Source organism: Canis lupus, chromosome 6 (genome assembly GCF_048164855.1).
Source record: "Canis lupus baileyi chromosome 6, mCanLup2.hap1, whole genome shotgun sequence".
In the NCBI taxonomy this organism is placed as follows: Eukaryota; Metazoa; Chordata; class Mammalia; order Carnivora; family Canidae; genus Canis; species Canis lupus.
In genome coordinates, this window is record NC_132843.1 from 72,215,309 (window position 1) to 72,230,610 (window position 15,302).

Here is a 15,302-nt window from a genome sequence, read left to right on the forward strand (position 1 = left end):
TTGCTTGCCTCCTTGGGGATCATCTTGGCAATCATGCTTGGAGCTCTCTGGCTTGCCCACAGAGCTCAGTTGAGGTCAGAGGATCCTGGGGCTAGAAGTGACCTTGGGACCTTGTCTAGTTGTTTTCCAGCTGCATGCCTGAAGCTGCCCAGGGCTGATGGCTGTGGAAAGTGACATGTCAGATGCTCCTCAGCTGGAACTGCTGTCTTCCCAGGCACTTCAAGACTCTTTCATTTAAAGCAACTCCCAAGATTTTACTTCACATGCACGAGGAAAGATATGTTCGTATTTTCATATTACAGTTGGAGAATAGCAAGAGGTTAAAGAAAGAAAACAATGGTCCTAGATAATCCACATGTTGGTTAATCAGGCCTCAAATAGTAGCTCATCATATACTAATTCCTGAGAAGCACTCTAAATCATGTAATAGCTTAAAAGAAGCTCAGGATTATCACTTTCTCAAATATATTCACCAGTTCTTCGAGTAAGTCGAATGAATGAATAAGCCATTTTGTTTTTACATAAACGGTGTCTCTAAAGAGTTCAAAATTCTTTGTATTGTTTACACACGTACATTACATCAGCCGCTGGCCAACAATCATCTTCACGTTCCTGTGTTCCCTTAGCCAGCCCCTTCCTTCCATGGGAACTTCAGCCAGACTCTCTGTGGCTGACCACAGTTCCCGAACTCGTGTTAGTCCATGATCCTGTACCATATTCATTGGAGTGCTCATCTTCCCAGCCCCATTCCCTCCTTGAAACTTCACAGCACCTTGGAATCACCTGCCTGGGCCTCCCTCGCCTTTACCTCACCTGCTGAGGCCACTGCTGTCAGCCCGACTGCCCCGCTGGTCTGTGCTGTGCAGCAGCCAACACAGGCTGTGCCCACCCCATGCCATCAGCTCCATCCTGGTCTGCTCTTCCAGGGAGAATGGGCAGGAAGAAAGGATGTCAGCAAGATGGCCAGTCCTGCATTCTAGGAGTATAAATCTCATTGGGTTAAAAGCCACAGCCAGGACACATGACCACACCAGGTAGCAGATGTGAGATACGTGGCCAGATCAGGTCCAAGGAAATTATTTCATTGTTATGTGTGTTTATATTTTAAGCATTTTCCTCACATAAAAAAAATTCGAAGTTATTCTACAAAAATGTGAATTACCAGTGTGACAGAAAAGGCTCCATTTTATTTGAAACAAAACAATGTAAACCACTGAGTGTAAATCACTGAGCAGGAAGTCGGCTGCTGGGACTTACTTCAATGGAAAGGAAAAAAGACCGCAGGAAACCATCCTTGATAACACCTGTCTGTGGATGTGCTATGCCCTGGTTCCTTAATTCTGCTTCTTTATTGGGAAATGACGATTAACTGGCTGGCAGAGGAACTGGCGTGTTTATACTTCTCGGCAAATCTAGGGAACGAGCATCCAAATGTGGATCACCACGGTGGTGTTCCAGTAACAGATCTCCTTAGCCACTGACCCCTTGGAACACTATAGGATATGTTGGATCTTCTTTAACTGGGTAATGAGAAACTGGACTGTGGCTTTGTCCCTTCCCTGTTGGGGAGCTAAAGTGTGAAGCTTAGACCCCAGTGCTGGTTCTAGAGACCACATTGTAGGACATAGGGAAGAGGTCACTTAAATGTTACCAAAATGTTTCAGAAATACGCCCAGTGGAGGACAGGCCTTATCACTAATCAAGACTTCTGCACTCCAATTGAGAAATGTCTATTGTATTTAATTCTTGGTAAAGTGGAAGAAACCCCAAGGGCCTTTAGGACTGGGTTCTAGACCACACAGTCATCATGTGCAACTGGGTAAGATACTCAACAGGAGAATGACAGGGCTGAGGGGGATGAACTCTGGGTTCCCAAAGTTAGAAGACTCTCTGGTTGTCAATTTTCTATGAGAGCTCAAGCTCCCACTCTTGGAGTGAGGTAACTTCAATAAAAGATGAGCAGATCAAACAGTGGTTCCTTGGAGGTTATCTTGGTATGCGAGGTCAGGGTGAAGCACCATTTGCCTTGAAGGCCAGCAGGAAGGTCTGCCATGGGCTGGGCAGCATTAATCCACTGAGTATGTCTGGGACCAGGCAATGCCCACATGGGAGTAGCAGTACAGGAATCCCAGGACAGAGAGGGTCACATATGGCCAGCCTGCAGGGGGAGGACAGAGATGGAAGAGCAGTTAGAAATGCCTGTGGCAGGACCTTCCACAGGTGTAAACTTTCCCCCCTTTGGAGAAGGCAACCCAGGAAACAACATGGGCCTCAGTTGATGCATTAAGACACGTACCTCCGGGAAAGTGTGTTCTAACTGGAACACCAACAACTTGAACCCTACATTCCCAATGGGGTCTGCGTAAAATGAAGGGTGTGCTATCCCAAATGGAAATTAGGTTTAGAAATAGGACAAGCTTTTAAAGAATACATACTTATAAAACTAAAGTAGTTAATAATCAAAAAAGAAGAAAAGTCCATAAGACCCACAGTAAATCTCAAAATATAGATTGGCCGTTATAATGAATCGGGTGCCATCTGTAAGCACACAGAAGGGAGAGCCTAAATTAAACATTTGCTTTCAAAACTCAAAGCTTTTAGTGGTTCCTTCTAGAAGTACTTGTCTTAGAATATCTGATGTTCTTTTCTTTCTCCTCCTCTCCCTCCTCCTCCTCAATTAACAGCCCTTTCTGCTGAGTATTTGTTACTTAATGACTTCCATGTCTTCTACATGCTTCCCTTTCTCAAACATTTACTAGAAGCTTCGGAGAGCTAGAGATGCTGTGGAAGGTGCCAGATGCCAAAATAGGTGATCCCACTCCAGCTTGGGAAAGGTACACACACACTACTGAGATTTATGAGCCATGTAATATGTGCTAGATAATGTTGTGTATAGAGCACATTTAAACTGGGTCATGTGGGGTGAGCAGGAGTTTGTCAGATGGAAAGGGACAGGGATAAGCTAGCAGAAAGACCAACTGAAGTGTGAACATCATGGGCCACCTCTGGAACAGGGATCATGTGATTGTGGCTACTACTCAGGGAGATGCAGGCAGGGTAGGGCCCAAGGTAGGGAGGAGGCAGTGGGGAGCCACTGAGGGTACTGTACCTCTGCAGACTCTCTTCTTGCTATGTCAACAACCTGCTGCTATTATTGTTAATAGAAGTTCAATTAATATAGCATAGTGGTTAAGTGTGCAGGCTCTGAAGTGAAACTAGACAGTTCAAACCCTGGCTCTGCCACTTGCCAGCTGTGTGACCTTGAGCAGCTTAATGAATCTCAAATGTAAAACTAAGAAAGGGACACAGCAACTTTGTTAATAGTCTTTATAGGATGCTGTGGACTGTGTCTCCCCAAATTCATGTGTGGATGCCCTAGCCGCCAGTGCATATTTGGAGGTGGGGCCTTTGGGAGGTAAATTCATTCAGATCAGATCACGAGAGAGGGGCCATCATGATGGGATTAGTGCCCTCCTAAGAAGGGACACTGAAAGCTTGCTGCTTCTTTCTCTGCCACATAAAGACACAGTGAGGTGGCCACCTAGAAGTTAGGACGGGGTCCTCACCAGGTACCAAGTCAGATCACATCTTGATCTTGGACTTTCCAGTCCTGGAACTGCGAGGAATAAATGGCTGTTGTTCAAGCCATCCTGTCTGCGAGTTGACTAAGGCATAAGGAAGGAATGTGTGAAATGATGGAAAGGCCTGCAGGGTGTCTGGCCTATGAGAAAAGGTAGTAATAACCCTGGGGAGAGGACACAGCAGTCTTGCCCCACTGAGATTAGAGTGACAACAGGGGAGTTCAGCTCTGGTCTTCCTCTGAACTCCTGTTTTCAACTTGCTCTATAGACTGGCTTGGCACAAGAATTCTCGTAGGCCCTGAAGGCCACAGAAACAAGAGGAACAGAGGATTCCCAAGAGCCTGGCTCTAGGACCAGCCCTATAGTCCTTCCTATCTCCTGTCTGCTAGTCAGCCAGTGTATTAGCTTTCTGTGGCTGCTGGAGCAAATTACCACAAATTTACTGGCTTCAAACAACAGAAATGCATTCTCTCACACTTCCAGATGCCAGAAGTCTGAAATCTAGGTGTTGGCAGGGTCATCCTCTCTCGAAAGGCTCTAAGGGAGACTCCTCCCTTGCCTCTTCCATTGTTGGATGACCTCAGACAGCCCTTGACTTATGGCAACATACCTCCAACCCCGGACTCTGTCTTCAAATGGCCTTCCTCTCAAAAAAAAAAAAAAAAAAAAAAAAAAAGGCCTTCCTTTCTGTGTACCTCTGTGTCCTTTCCTAAGAACACCAGTCATTGGATTTAGGGCCTACTCTATATCCAGGAAGAATTCTTCTCAAGACACTTACCTAATTACATCGGCAAAAAACCCTATTTCCAAATGAAGTCACATTCTGAGGTTCCAGATAGACATGAATTTGGGGGGAGGCACCATTAAGCCCAGTATAGCCAGGTATTTTTCAAGCTTCAAAATGGATCCATCCTGCCTGGAGGCTCTCAGATGTCTTTCCTCTGTGGCTCAGACACAGATGCCAGGGGACCTGTCAACATCTGCTCCCCAGTAGGCTCAGGAAGCTGGAATTAGGGAGAGGGCTTCAGGCACGGGGAGCAGTCCCAGACTTCAGCTGTGTTTAGGATGATGTGCTGGCAGGTGTTTGGTAAACACAGAACCCAAAGGCTGGCTATGGAGGTGGGAGAATGGGGATGTTTCATTTACACAAAGCTGGGCCTGGGTCATTGGACAGCTGTGCTTGGCCCGTGGGGGACATCCTTGTGAAAGCTTCTAGCCAGCACACAGAACTATAGGGGGGGAATATCCCCAGTACTGCCTGGAAGTGTGGCATGTACATGTTCAGTCTGGACCACAGTTAGGCCCTGAAAATTCCCTCCACCATTAACTGTCTGCCAGGCACAGAGGCAGGTAGACCGCAGTGTGGGGACTTGTAATCCTGACTCTACTATGAGACCCTAGGAGGGCCTCAGTTTCTCCATCCACACAATGGGAGGCCAAAAATAAACAGAAGCACATGAAATTTAAAAAGATCACAGATTTGGTTGTGCTTTTAAAAAGTGTTTCAGAAATGCTATAGGACCACCTGAGAAGTCCATGTACATAGTTTACGTGTGAAGCTGTTCTGTCTACCTGGCTCACTGGCCCTTTGAACAGGAGCGTTCCTATAGATAGTAGCCCCCGTGTGTACTGGATGGCTGCCAAGGACCCCTTAACTTTTCCCGACCTCAGGAATAAGATCTACGATGACGAGGAAAAAACAGTTTCCACAAGTCACCCTTCCACAGTCTTCAACCAGCATTTCATGAGCATCTGCTGTGTGCCTGGCCCTGTCCTGGACATCAGACATCAACATCCCCCTGTGTGGGTTGCCTATAGGCCCGGGGTCTTTGACTGTGGCAGCTGCTACCCAAGTGCTGAGGAGGTCCAAGTGCTGAGCGGTGCTTGGGGGCAGGGCCTGCTCTTCATCAGGCCTCGGATGAGCACAGAAAAGGAAATTGGGATGGGCAACATCCCAATGTTCTGGCAACATTCGGGGGTTGCCATGATGCAGTCATCCAGGCTTGTCAGCCATTAACAAAAGAGATGGCATCCAAAAAGAGTTCTATCCTGCCAAGTGAACACCGGCCTCATCCTGTAGCCCTCAACTTCCCCTGGCCTCTCCCCTCTGTGTTCTCCTCCCAAGCTCTCCCTTTGCACCAGGATTTCCAATCCACAGTGTGTCAATTCCCATATCCTGGCATCCCTGACCCCATGCACACACACACACACACACACACACACACACACACACACACACATTAATGTGGCTCATAAAGCCAGGTGGGAAGTATGGTATTGATCAAAGGAAAAGATCCCTCTTAAGCGAGTACTTCAAGGTCAAAGCCCCCTGCACACTCGGTATATTCATGGCTAAGCCCCCAGATTCAATGATGCATCCTGGTGGGCTTTTGATACGTAGACCTATTAAGATCTAAACATTTGAGCGTCTTAACAGATGACAACTAGGCAGCACTGAAGATATTACAAACAGGATGCTAACAGGTCAGACAACACTTGCAAAAGATTGGGTAATACGGTTACCAGGAAGATTATTTGACAGATATAGGTAAATGCATAATAAGTAGGATGTATAGCACAGTAGATTCAATTAAGAAGATCAATGTAGGTGGTATAATAGACGGAGTTAATAGGATGTAGGTGGTTGTATCATGATATTGTTAATAGGACACTGGTGAGCTGTATAATAACTACAGCTAATAAGAACAGGTAGGACACAGAGGGAAATGTCTATTGCTAAAAGAAAGCAAGCAGTGTAATTTTACTTGAGGTTATTATGGCTGAGCAATTTTCTGAGCAATTACATCAATCTGGAAAAGACTGGAAAGGCTGAGGCTCAGGATAGTGAAGGAAAAGACCATCATCGACATGCAGGGCCATGAGGAGTCAAAGGATGTATTAAATTGGTTTTCTGGAAAGTGATGGGACAATCAGAACAAGCAGCAAATCTAATGAAAACCACTGTTTAAAAGGGAACATTCTAAAATGTTTGCAGCCACTGTGGAACACAGCATGGAGGTTCCTCAAAAACTTAAGACATAGAATTATCACATATATATCCAAAAGAACTGAAAGAACTAGAAGAGATATTTGTGTGCCCATGTTCACAGCAGCATTATGTACAATAACCTAAAAGGGGAAACAACCGAAGTGTCCACTCACAGATGAATGGAAAAACAAAATGTACCCTATACATACAATGGAACGTTGGCCTTAAAAGGAAGGAAATCCTGACACAGGCTACAACATGGATGAAGCTTGAAGACATTATGCTAAATGAAATAAGCCAGACACAAAAGGACAAAGGCTACATACCAGGTCCCTAGAGTAGCTGAATTCATAGGGACACAAAGTAGAATGGCAGCTGCTAGGGGCTGGGGAGAGTAACGGTACAAGAGTTTCAGTTTTGCAGGATCAAAAAGGTTCTGGAGATGGATGGTGGTGATGGTTGCATAGCAGTGTGAATGTGCTTAATGCCACTGAACTGTGCACTTAAAAATGGTTAAAATGGCAAATTTTATATGTAATTTGCCACAATAAAAAATTCTATGCTGAACAAAAGAAGGCATTGACAAAATTATAATGTACATTATTGCATTTATGTAAAATGAAAATTGACTTACAGTAACCAAAAGCCTGTCAGTGGTTGCCAGGGGCTGGAGCAGAGGGAGGGACAGATTATGAAGGGGACACCAGGAATCTTTGGGGTTGGTGAAAATATTTTGTATCTTGATTATGGGAATGTTTTCAAGGGTATGTACAACTGGATATATTTATATATATTTCGACGGATATATTTTACTGTGCATATGTTTTACTGTGCATAAATTACTTCTCAATAAAGTTGTAAAACAATTTAAAAATTGGGAAAAAAAACCCCAAAACACATTTTTAAAGTAACAGTGGAATATTAGCGAATCACAGACTTGCAGTATTCCACTGCAATGTCCTAGGTTATATAGGGTCTAAGGTATTCAAACAAAAGATGCACATGCAAGAAGATACGATTCACATTTTAAATGATGACAGGTGTTCAATCTTCCATCTCCCGAGGGGTAGGAGGACCTGCCGTGCGTGGGACTGAACAGCGGGCTCACTCATGCTCGCTTCCACTGGGGCCTCTGAGCAGGACGACGCTAAGGGCTTTCCTCACTATGCAGACACTCGCAGCAGCTGAATCAGCACAAATCCCTCCCCCAGGGAAGAAATCAATCCTTCCTAATGGGAGAGGAGTTAATCGAGTTGCTGGACTCCCCCATCCAGGCTCACTCGGTTGTCAGTTTGGGCCGCGCTCCTGAGCCCGTGACTGCCATTTTGGCTCTAACAGGGATTTTTCAAAGGCCACATCCTACTGCCAACCAGCTACCTAGAGAAAGTAGCTGGTGACCACCATATGAACAGCTTTGCTGGGAAGACTTTTTCCTGCCCTTCCTCCCCGTGAGCCAGCACCAGCACCTTTGTCCACACGCAAGTACTTTATGAGGCATACGCAATCTACTGTACAGTTTAGGAAGGATACACAGTCTTAGTGGATCCTTACAACACTCTTAAAAGTCATTAACATATACCAATATCCTTGCTTGAAGCCACACTGCCTCCAAAGGACCCAGGGCCCACATTCCAAGCCCAGAGTATCAGGTTCAATCCTATTTGGAGAAAGGTCTGAAGGACTTCAGTCTGTCTCTTAGTTTTTACCTACACTTACCTACTTATCTATCTTTTACCACTAACAATGCTCTAGCCTCCTCCTTCCACCCACCCAGACAAGTTTTCTAGCCAGAGGCTCCGATGTCCTGTTGCCCACTGATCCTCTCGCTCATCTACTGCTCAGTTGTCACCTCGCTGCATCACAGCCCTCCTTGGGATTAAGGAACACTCACTCTCAGGTTGGCTCTTGGATCCCTAGAGCTGAACGGATGGACTCTGGCTTTCTGGTCCCATAGAGCAGCAATGTCACTCAGTGACTCAAACCCATTCTAAGGGAGAAGAAGAGGTTCCCATTATTCCTGAGAGCCATTAGGCTACAAAGGAAAGACGTCTCACCTCCACAGATAAACTCCTCAGTTGAAACCCAAGCCCGCAAACGTGAAGGATGTATTATAACTATCAAATGCCATCAACATAGCTACCCATATCCCTGGGGATGCAGGTGCATATGGAATGGCCCACTTTGTCATCTTGATGATGAGGCTGATGAATTTCAACCTCCATGGACATCCTTTGTGAAGCGGTAGGCTCAGAGAAGGATAGCCAATGGGGAAATGGAACGAAGAGGTGATCCAGGAGATGCTGCAGAAAAGAGAGTCATAGGACTTGGTGACTGTTGGATTTGGGGGCCAATGAATACATTCCCTCTCACGACCCTGAGCACTGCCTCACAGAGTACCCTTGGGGCTGACATTCGGCTTCTGCACGTCAGAGGAACTCTACCCAAGGTCAACAGGCTGATTCACTAGCCTACCAGTTAGTAAAAGCCAGGATCCCAGCCTTTCCCTCATGACCTGTTCTCTGATTTCACATCAAAAGGGGTAAACCCCTGGTTCTGTAGGGGCTTCCAGGACTTGCTCCAGCACATGGTTGCCGTCTCTTTGGATTGCCGGGTCTGTGCCCGTGCCTTACATTTGTTAGGTAGGCTGAATACCAGCTCCCCACTCTATACATATACTGTCCTGCTTTGCTGACATTTTCTACCCTGAGGCCAGCAGAGGTTGAGTGTTCTTCTCCTTAGAGAACCAGCTAGATCAGACTAGATCTAGTCCTAGGGTGCTGGCTCAGGCTCTGAGAAGCACCACTACCCGTGTGCCCTGGCACTCTCTGCACCATCTCACCAGCTTTGCTACTGTCATTTCATTAATTATTCAGAATAACTTTACACACTGTTGCCTCTTTTAAAAGAGCTAGCTCCTGACAGCGCTTTATTTTTAACAATATTCAGGCCTGATGGGGGGAAATGATAAGGTGCCTTGGTAGCTTTATTTAAATCTTATTTACTCCAGTACTCCCAGCCTGGAGATAATGTGGAGCCATTCATCAAACAGTCCTGAGCCTGCAGACCTTCCTCCAGAGCTAAATTTAGAGCTGTAACCTTAATAAAGCTATAGGGCAGGAGCCTCTTCCCATCAGAGAGCTACGTTATGGAAGGATACACAGCAAAAGCAAAGCTGCCCCAGTTTGAAGCCTGTAAACTGCTGGGTCTATTTCCAAACACATGGGGAGAGGGACAGGAGGTGTTAAGAACAGGTTCTTGCCACTTTAGGGTTAAATAACAATTTCTTACCTTCATATAGTTTATAAACATAGGGTTTGAGGCCTTAGGGCTTTTCCCAAAAATGCTCAGTTGTCTCTTTTGTGTCTCTTCATGAGAAAGAAGGACTAGATGGTTCTAATCTGTCCATATTAAAGCACGAAATCCTATGGCACTGGTTTCCCAACATGAGCCCACATCAGAACCACCTGGAGGCCACATTGAAAGAGAATGCCAGACTCCCAACCCACAGTTTCTGATCCAGGGGGCCCAGGCCAGGCGTGAGATGTGCACTTCTAACACATTCCCAGATGGCATAGATACTGCTGGTCTAAGAACCACACTTTGGGAAGCACTGTTCTAGGGGAACTCCATGGAAAATCGAGGGAAGAACTTTCTGTTGACAGACTTGTTCACAATGACCGAGCTCTTTCACGGAGCAGAGAAGACAGACGGTTATGGAGCTTATGTGTACCCAGGTGCACGGCTGGGCACATTCCACATTCTCGCAGCTGCCTTATGGGGGGTGGGGTGGGGATCATTAATCCCATTTCACAGAAAAAGGAAACTAGGTCTCAGAGAAGTAGAGTAACTTTCCCATGGCTTAACAGCTAATTGTTCATCAGGCCAAACTGGAACTCAGGGCTGTATGACTCCAAGTGCCCTGGGCCACCCAAGCTCCCAAAGCAGTAGCTCGGGCCACCAGAGGGAAAAGCCCACATTGGGCCCTTACGTCCCATCTCGTCCCCTTCCTTAGCAACTCTACCCACAGTGCCTAAGGTAAGAGCAGGAAGGGGGAAACAGCAAGTCTGGATTTTCAGGCATCATCCACCACTAAATCACTAGGTCACATGCCTCTAGAAGCCTCGATTTCTCCATTTTTGTAAGGGAGGACAAAGAAAGCATTGATGAGCACATCTACATCCCTTGTCTTGCTGAGGGCCCAACTTAGGCTGTATCCATTAAAGAGCACGCTCCCAGGGCCTCCATAAGGAGGAGGGACACAGAGGAGGGGGTGTCTCCAGGCCCCCACGGGAGCTTCCTGGCATCCGAGCAGGAGTGGTTTGCGGGGCCCGTGTGCACGTGCTAGCCGGCACGAACAGCGGTCGTTAGTAAATCACGCTGTTCACGGGCAATTTCGTGTCCTGATGCAGCCAAGCCAGGCTGCATCTTTTTCATCCTCTCTTACCTCCTGGCACAAGCCTCATGGGCAGAAGCCTGACGGAGGCACTCACTTCCATAAAGTAAAATCACTTCGTGTGAAATTGAGGATGTGCGGAGAACAAGCCAGAGCCACTTTTTCTCACTCTGACAGCACAGCCGGCAGTGCTGAGAACACGTGCATTTTCTCTCTCTGGAGCCAAATGGGTGGGGACTTGCTTCCCAGGACGCTGTCCCCGCAGTTGGTGCCATAGTCCCAGCTCCTGTCACTGGGACCAGAGGCTACACCGTCAGAACACGCCTCCCAGCTGTTGCTCTTCCTTCACCTGTGTTTTTAATACAGTCTAATTAGGGCTGCTCTTCATTGCTCACTCATGACCACGCTGCTCAGCACAGCGGATGCCACCTCGCAAGTGAGCTCATGGAAGGCACGTCCCTCAAACAAAGGGACATGCACCTTGTGGGTCAGGCTCCCTGCCACACAGCCCCGGTGACCGCTCACCCACGCTGGTATTTATGAGACACCTGCTGTGTGCCCGGCATTAAGACAGGCAGCATCGATCCCTGCCATGTACAGTCTGCACCTTCGTCTGAGGCCCGGGAGCAGGTGCCACTGATGGCTGAGAGGGTGCTCGGGGGCCCCGACACTTCACCTACGCTTTCAGGTTCGGCTCCTCGGCCCCGTTACCTAAAGGTGCAGACAATGAAAGACTCGGGGCAAACAGCAGAGACGAGACTCTCAAACCGCTGCGTAGGCTGGGCTGATGGGCTGACCCTCGTAAGCTGAAATTTCACTATAATGAAAAGAGCTGAGCTTCACAGTTTTTTTTTTTTTTTTAAGATTTTATTTATTTATTCATGAGAGACACAAAGAGAGAGAGAGAGGCAGAGGGAGAAGCAGGCTCCATGCAGGGAGCCCGACGTGGGACTCGATCCCAGGTCCCCAGGATCAGGCCCTGGGCAGCAGGTGGTGCTAAACCGCTGAGCCACCCGGGCTGCCCCAGTTTTTGTGTCCTAATCCAACTATGCAAATATGGAATGGAGGAGGTCCGGGAGCACGTCCCGGGAGGAGCGGCTGATAGACCAGGCAATATCCGTCCAGGAACACGGAAAAGGGAAAAGTGCTGCGTGCTTATGTATAAAAATCTACCCTCGGGCAGCTGGGGTGGCTCAGCGGTTTAGTGCTACCTTCAGCCCAGGGCCTGATCCTAGAGACCCGGGATCGAGTCCTGCGTCGGGCTCCCTGCATGGAGCCTGCTTCTCCCTCTGCCTGTGTCTCTGCCTCTCTCTGTCTCTCTCTCTCTGTGTCTCTCATAAATCAATCAATCAATCGATCTATCAATCTACCCTTAGAAGAGGTTTGAGGGGACACCTGCATGAGGAGGGGGAGACACCAGGGGCAGGGGGCAGAGGCACACTTCGGCAGCGGGAGCCCCCAACGCAGCACAGGCTCCGGAGACACCGGGCTTCCTCCCTCGGGGAATGCAAGGAACGCAGCCGAGGGGGGACAGGAGGCCCGAGCACAGTGCAGGAGGTCCTTCTTTCAGAACAGAGGCAGAATCGGGTCTGAGAGTCCATGAACCTGCTTGTCTCCCCACAGGGCACTGGGGCCAGGGCACACGCCGTAAGTGGGCAATGAGGAATGGGGAGCCAGAAGCAGCACAGACACAGACACGGTGGCGGGCCTTGGAGTCCTCCTTCACCAGACTCCCAAGTCCCTAACTACAGGTGATTAAAAAGACGACTTGGTGCAAAATCCCTGAACAAGCAACCATATGGATGTACCCCTGGCCCCCATTTCCCCAGCTCGGGCCTCTGAAGCCACCTGACTGGAGTGCCCCTGGCTGTGGGTGTGCCTGGGACAAGAGGCTCATGGGCACCTAGGCTTCGCCAGGGGACAGCAGAGCAGGAAAGCCACTCCAGGCCAGCCCGGCTTCCTAACTCCCCAGGGAACGTACAGGGCGAGCTGCAAGGGGAGAGAGAGAGCCACGCCTGAGCCACGTCGAGGTCCGAGAGGTGATGTCAAGCGACGTGCCTGACACCCTCTTTTCCTATAGCAGTTGTTAGATAAGGGACTGCAAATTACTTGACTTAAATTTCTCAGCAAAGAACAGAAGGATAATAAAACCAGGCTCCAGTGGTCGTGGTGGCAGCTCTCTCTGGAGCTCTCGCAGGTGACGGTGGGCCCGGAAGGCCATCTGCCCCTGGGGAAGAGCAAGGAACCGTCCGCCTGTCAGAGACGGCTTTGTTCTCACCTGTCCCCACGCGCGGCCTCTGCAAAACCCATCTTGCTCCCCTCGGTGCTGAGCAAGGGGTGGGTTTGAGCACTGGAGGCGCCACGGCCCAAAGAGCCCGTCTGTGCCCCATCTTCCAGCAGCTGCTGCTTGGAAAGTGGCTCCTGCCCCCCACCCCCCCGTGCCCGGGACCAGGCCGCAGGTGGCCACCTGTGTCTCAGGGGGCAGCGTTGGGGCACAGGGCAGCTTCTGTCTGTGGGTCCTGAGCCCACAGGCCTGGTCTCACTCGTGGGGACCCCAGCGCCCCGGGCTGCCTGGTGCCTTCCCGAGAAGGAAGCCGACAGGAGCACAGAACAGCTCGGAAATCAGTTCAGGAAAGCGTGGCCCCAACATGGACAAGTGGGACATGGGACAGCAGCTCACTTCTGGGGAGCAGGCAAGAGGGGCTCGGGGTGCCCTGGCAGCCACAGTGTCACCCTCCGGCCAGCAGCTGGGCGCCGTGTTCAGAGCAGCTCAGCCCTCTGGTGGCCCGGGCCCGGGGGAGGCAGCCGCGGGGCCTCGGGGAGCCCTGGCTGTTTCGGGGACGGAGGAGGGGGGCAGGAGCCCCCTCAGGGCTCTACGTCAACCCACGCGTGAAGCCCCCAGGGCTCTGCGGGGCCAGCGGGGAGGCACAGGGCCACCCCCAGCACGGCCGCTGCTCCAGGACGGCGGCCACCGTCACTGCCACCGGGCCAGCGGGCACAGGTGGGACGGAGCACGCGCCCGTGAAGCCCGGGTGAGGCTGGCCCCTCCAGCCCCAGGCTGTACCACAGCCACCGCCACCGGGGTCACCCCGCGGAGGGCCTGGACGGGCCCCCAGCGCGGGAGGCTGCCAGGGCAAGGTGTAGTCCGCAAAGAGACACAAGGTCACGCGAGGGGGGAATTAGACTTACCCCACGTCACGTGGGGAGACAGGAGCGGGGGCCACAGCCGAAGTGACAGGAGCGGCTGCCAGGCGGCGGCCCCGGCTCCCAGGCCCGAGAGCACCGCGCGGAGTCCCGGGGCACACGGCCTGGGGAAGGCTCCCTCTGAGGCGAGCGGGACAGCGGCCCCCAGGTCCCTGCCACCTCTTAGAGGTGACAGCCCTATATAACGAAAGCCCGCCCTATATAACGAAAGCCCTCCAACCGTCCTGCCCTGCCCCGGCCCCGGGAGAGGCATCCGGGCTGCACCGGGAGCAGAAGGCCACGTCCCAACAGGCTGCGGAAATGTCACAAGGTCCAAGAGATTCTTAGTGAAGCGCTTATGAGCATATTTACCTGACGTCGAAAGTGACTCACACACTTTTTTGGGACTCGGGTTACAGAAAAAGACATTTCGGTGCCTTGAAGATCCCGTTCTGAAGGAGCACCGTGTCCCCCTCAGGCTGGTGGGACCAACTCTGGCTGGTGGCCTGGGTGGCGGGTCCGTGTGGGAGAGGGGCAGCCCTGCCAGAGGCTCCGGACCCACCCCGGCTGTGTCCCCCCCCCCGGGTCCCTCCCGGCAACCCCGCTCACGGGGACACCGGCCAGCCTGCGCAGAGGCGATTTCACGGGGGCCGCTCCCGGGGAGACCCTCTTCCTCGGCCGCACCACCCCCTACAGGGCAGGCAGCCTGGCCTTCTCGGGGGTGTGAGGCCTTCGTGTCAGCTGTAGTGAGGACGGAGCCACTGGCGCCCTTCCCGGCCTCCTCTGCGCTTCCCGTTCCGCCGGCGGGAGCGTCCCGGGGCTGACCTAAGACGTGGCCGCCGCTCACTCTCCTCCCGGGGCTAACAGTCAGCTGCCAGCAGCCGCAGCTTCTGGCTGGGTTTTGTTTGTGACCTCAGAGCACAATATCTACACTCTGGGCTCCTCGTAGAGTTCCCAGACGCCCCTTCGGTGCAGGTCACGTCAGGGCGTGGAAGCAGGCCTCAGTGTGCTTTCTCGGATTCCTCTACAGTGACAGGGCAAGTGTCTACCCGACTGCCCCAGGGCCTGTCTCTTCTGTCCGGTTCCGCCTGTGTCCAGGAACGAGCCCTGAGGCGGTGGAGGAAGAAGGAACTGTGACAGCCCCTCACCCCGCGCC

At 50.7% G+C, this 15,302-nt stretch overlaps 1 protein-coding gene across 5 annotated transcripts in view; it reads right to left on the reverse strand.

Moving 5' to 3' along the window:
* The window catches only part of HHAT (hedgehog acyltransferase), a 346,103-nt gene that overhangs the window by 29,653 nt on the left and 301,148 nt on the right, over positions 1 to 15,302 (reverse strand). For 2 of the 5 annotated variants that reach the window (XM_072831174.1, XM_072831171.1), the window contains one exon: positions 1,168 to 2,158. The exons of the other annotated variants lie outside the window; for them this stretch is intronic. In XM_072831174.1, the coding sequence (XP_072687275.1) occupies positions 2,067 to 2,158 (92 nt within the window). In that variant the 3' untranslated portion in view covers positions 1,168 to 2,066. Of the gene's footprint in view, positions 1 to 1,167; positions 2,159 to 15,302 lie in introns of those variants that run through there. 5 annotated transcript variants of the gene reach the window in all.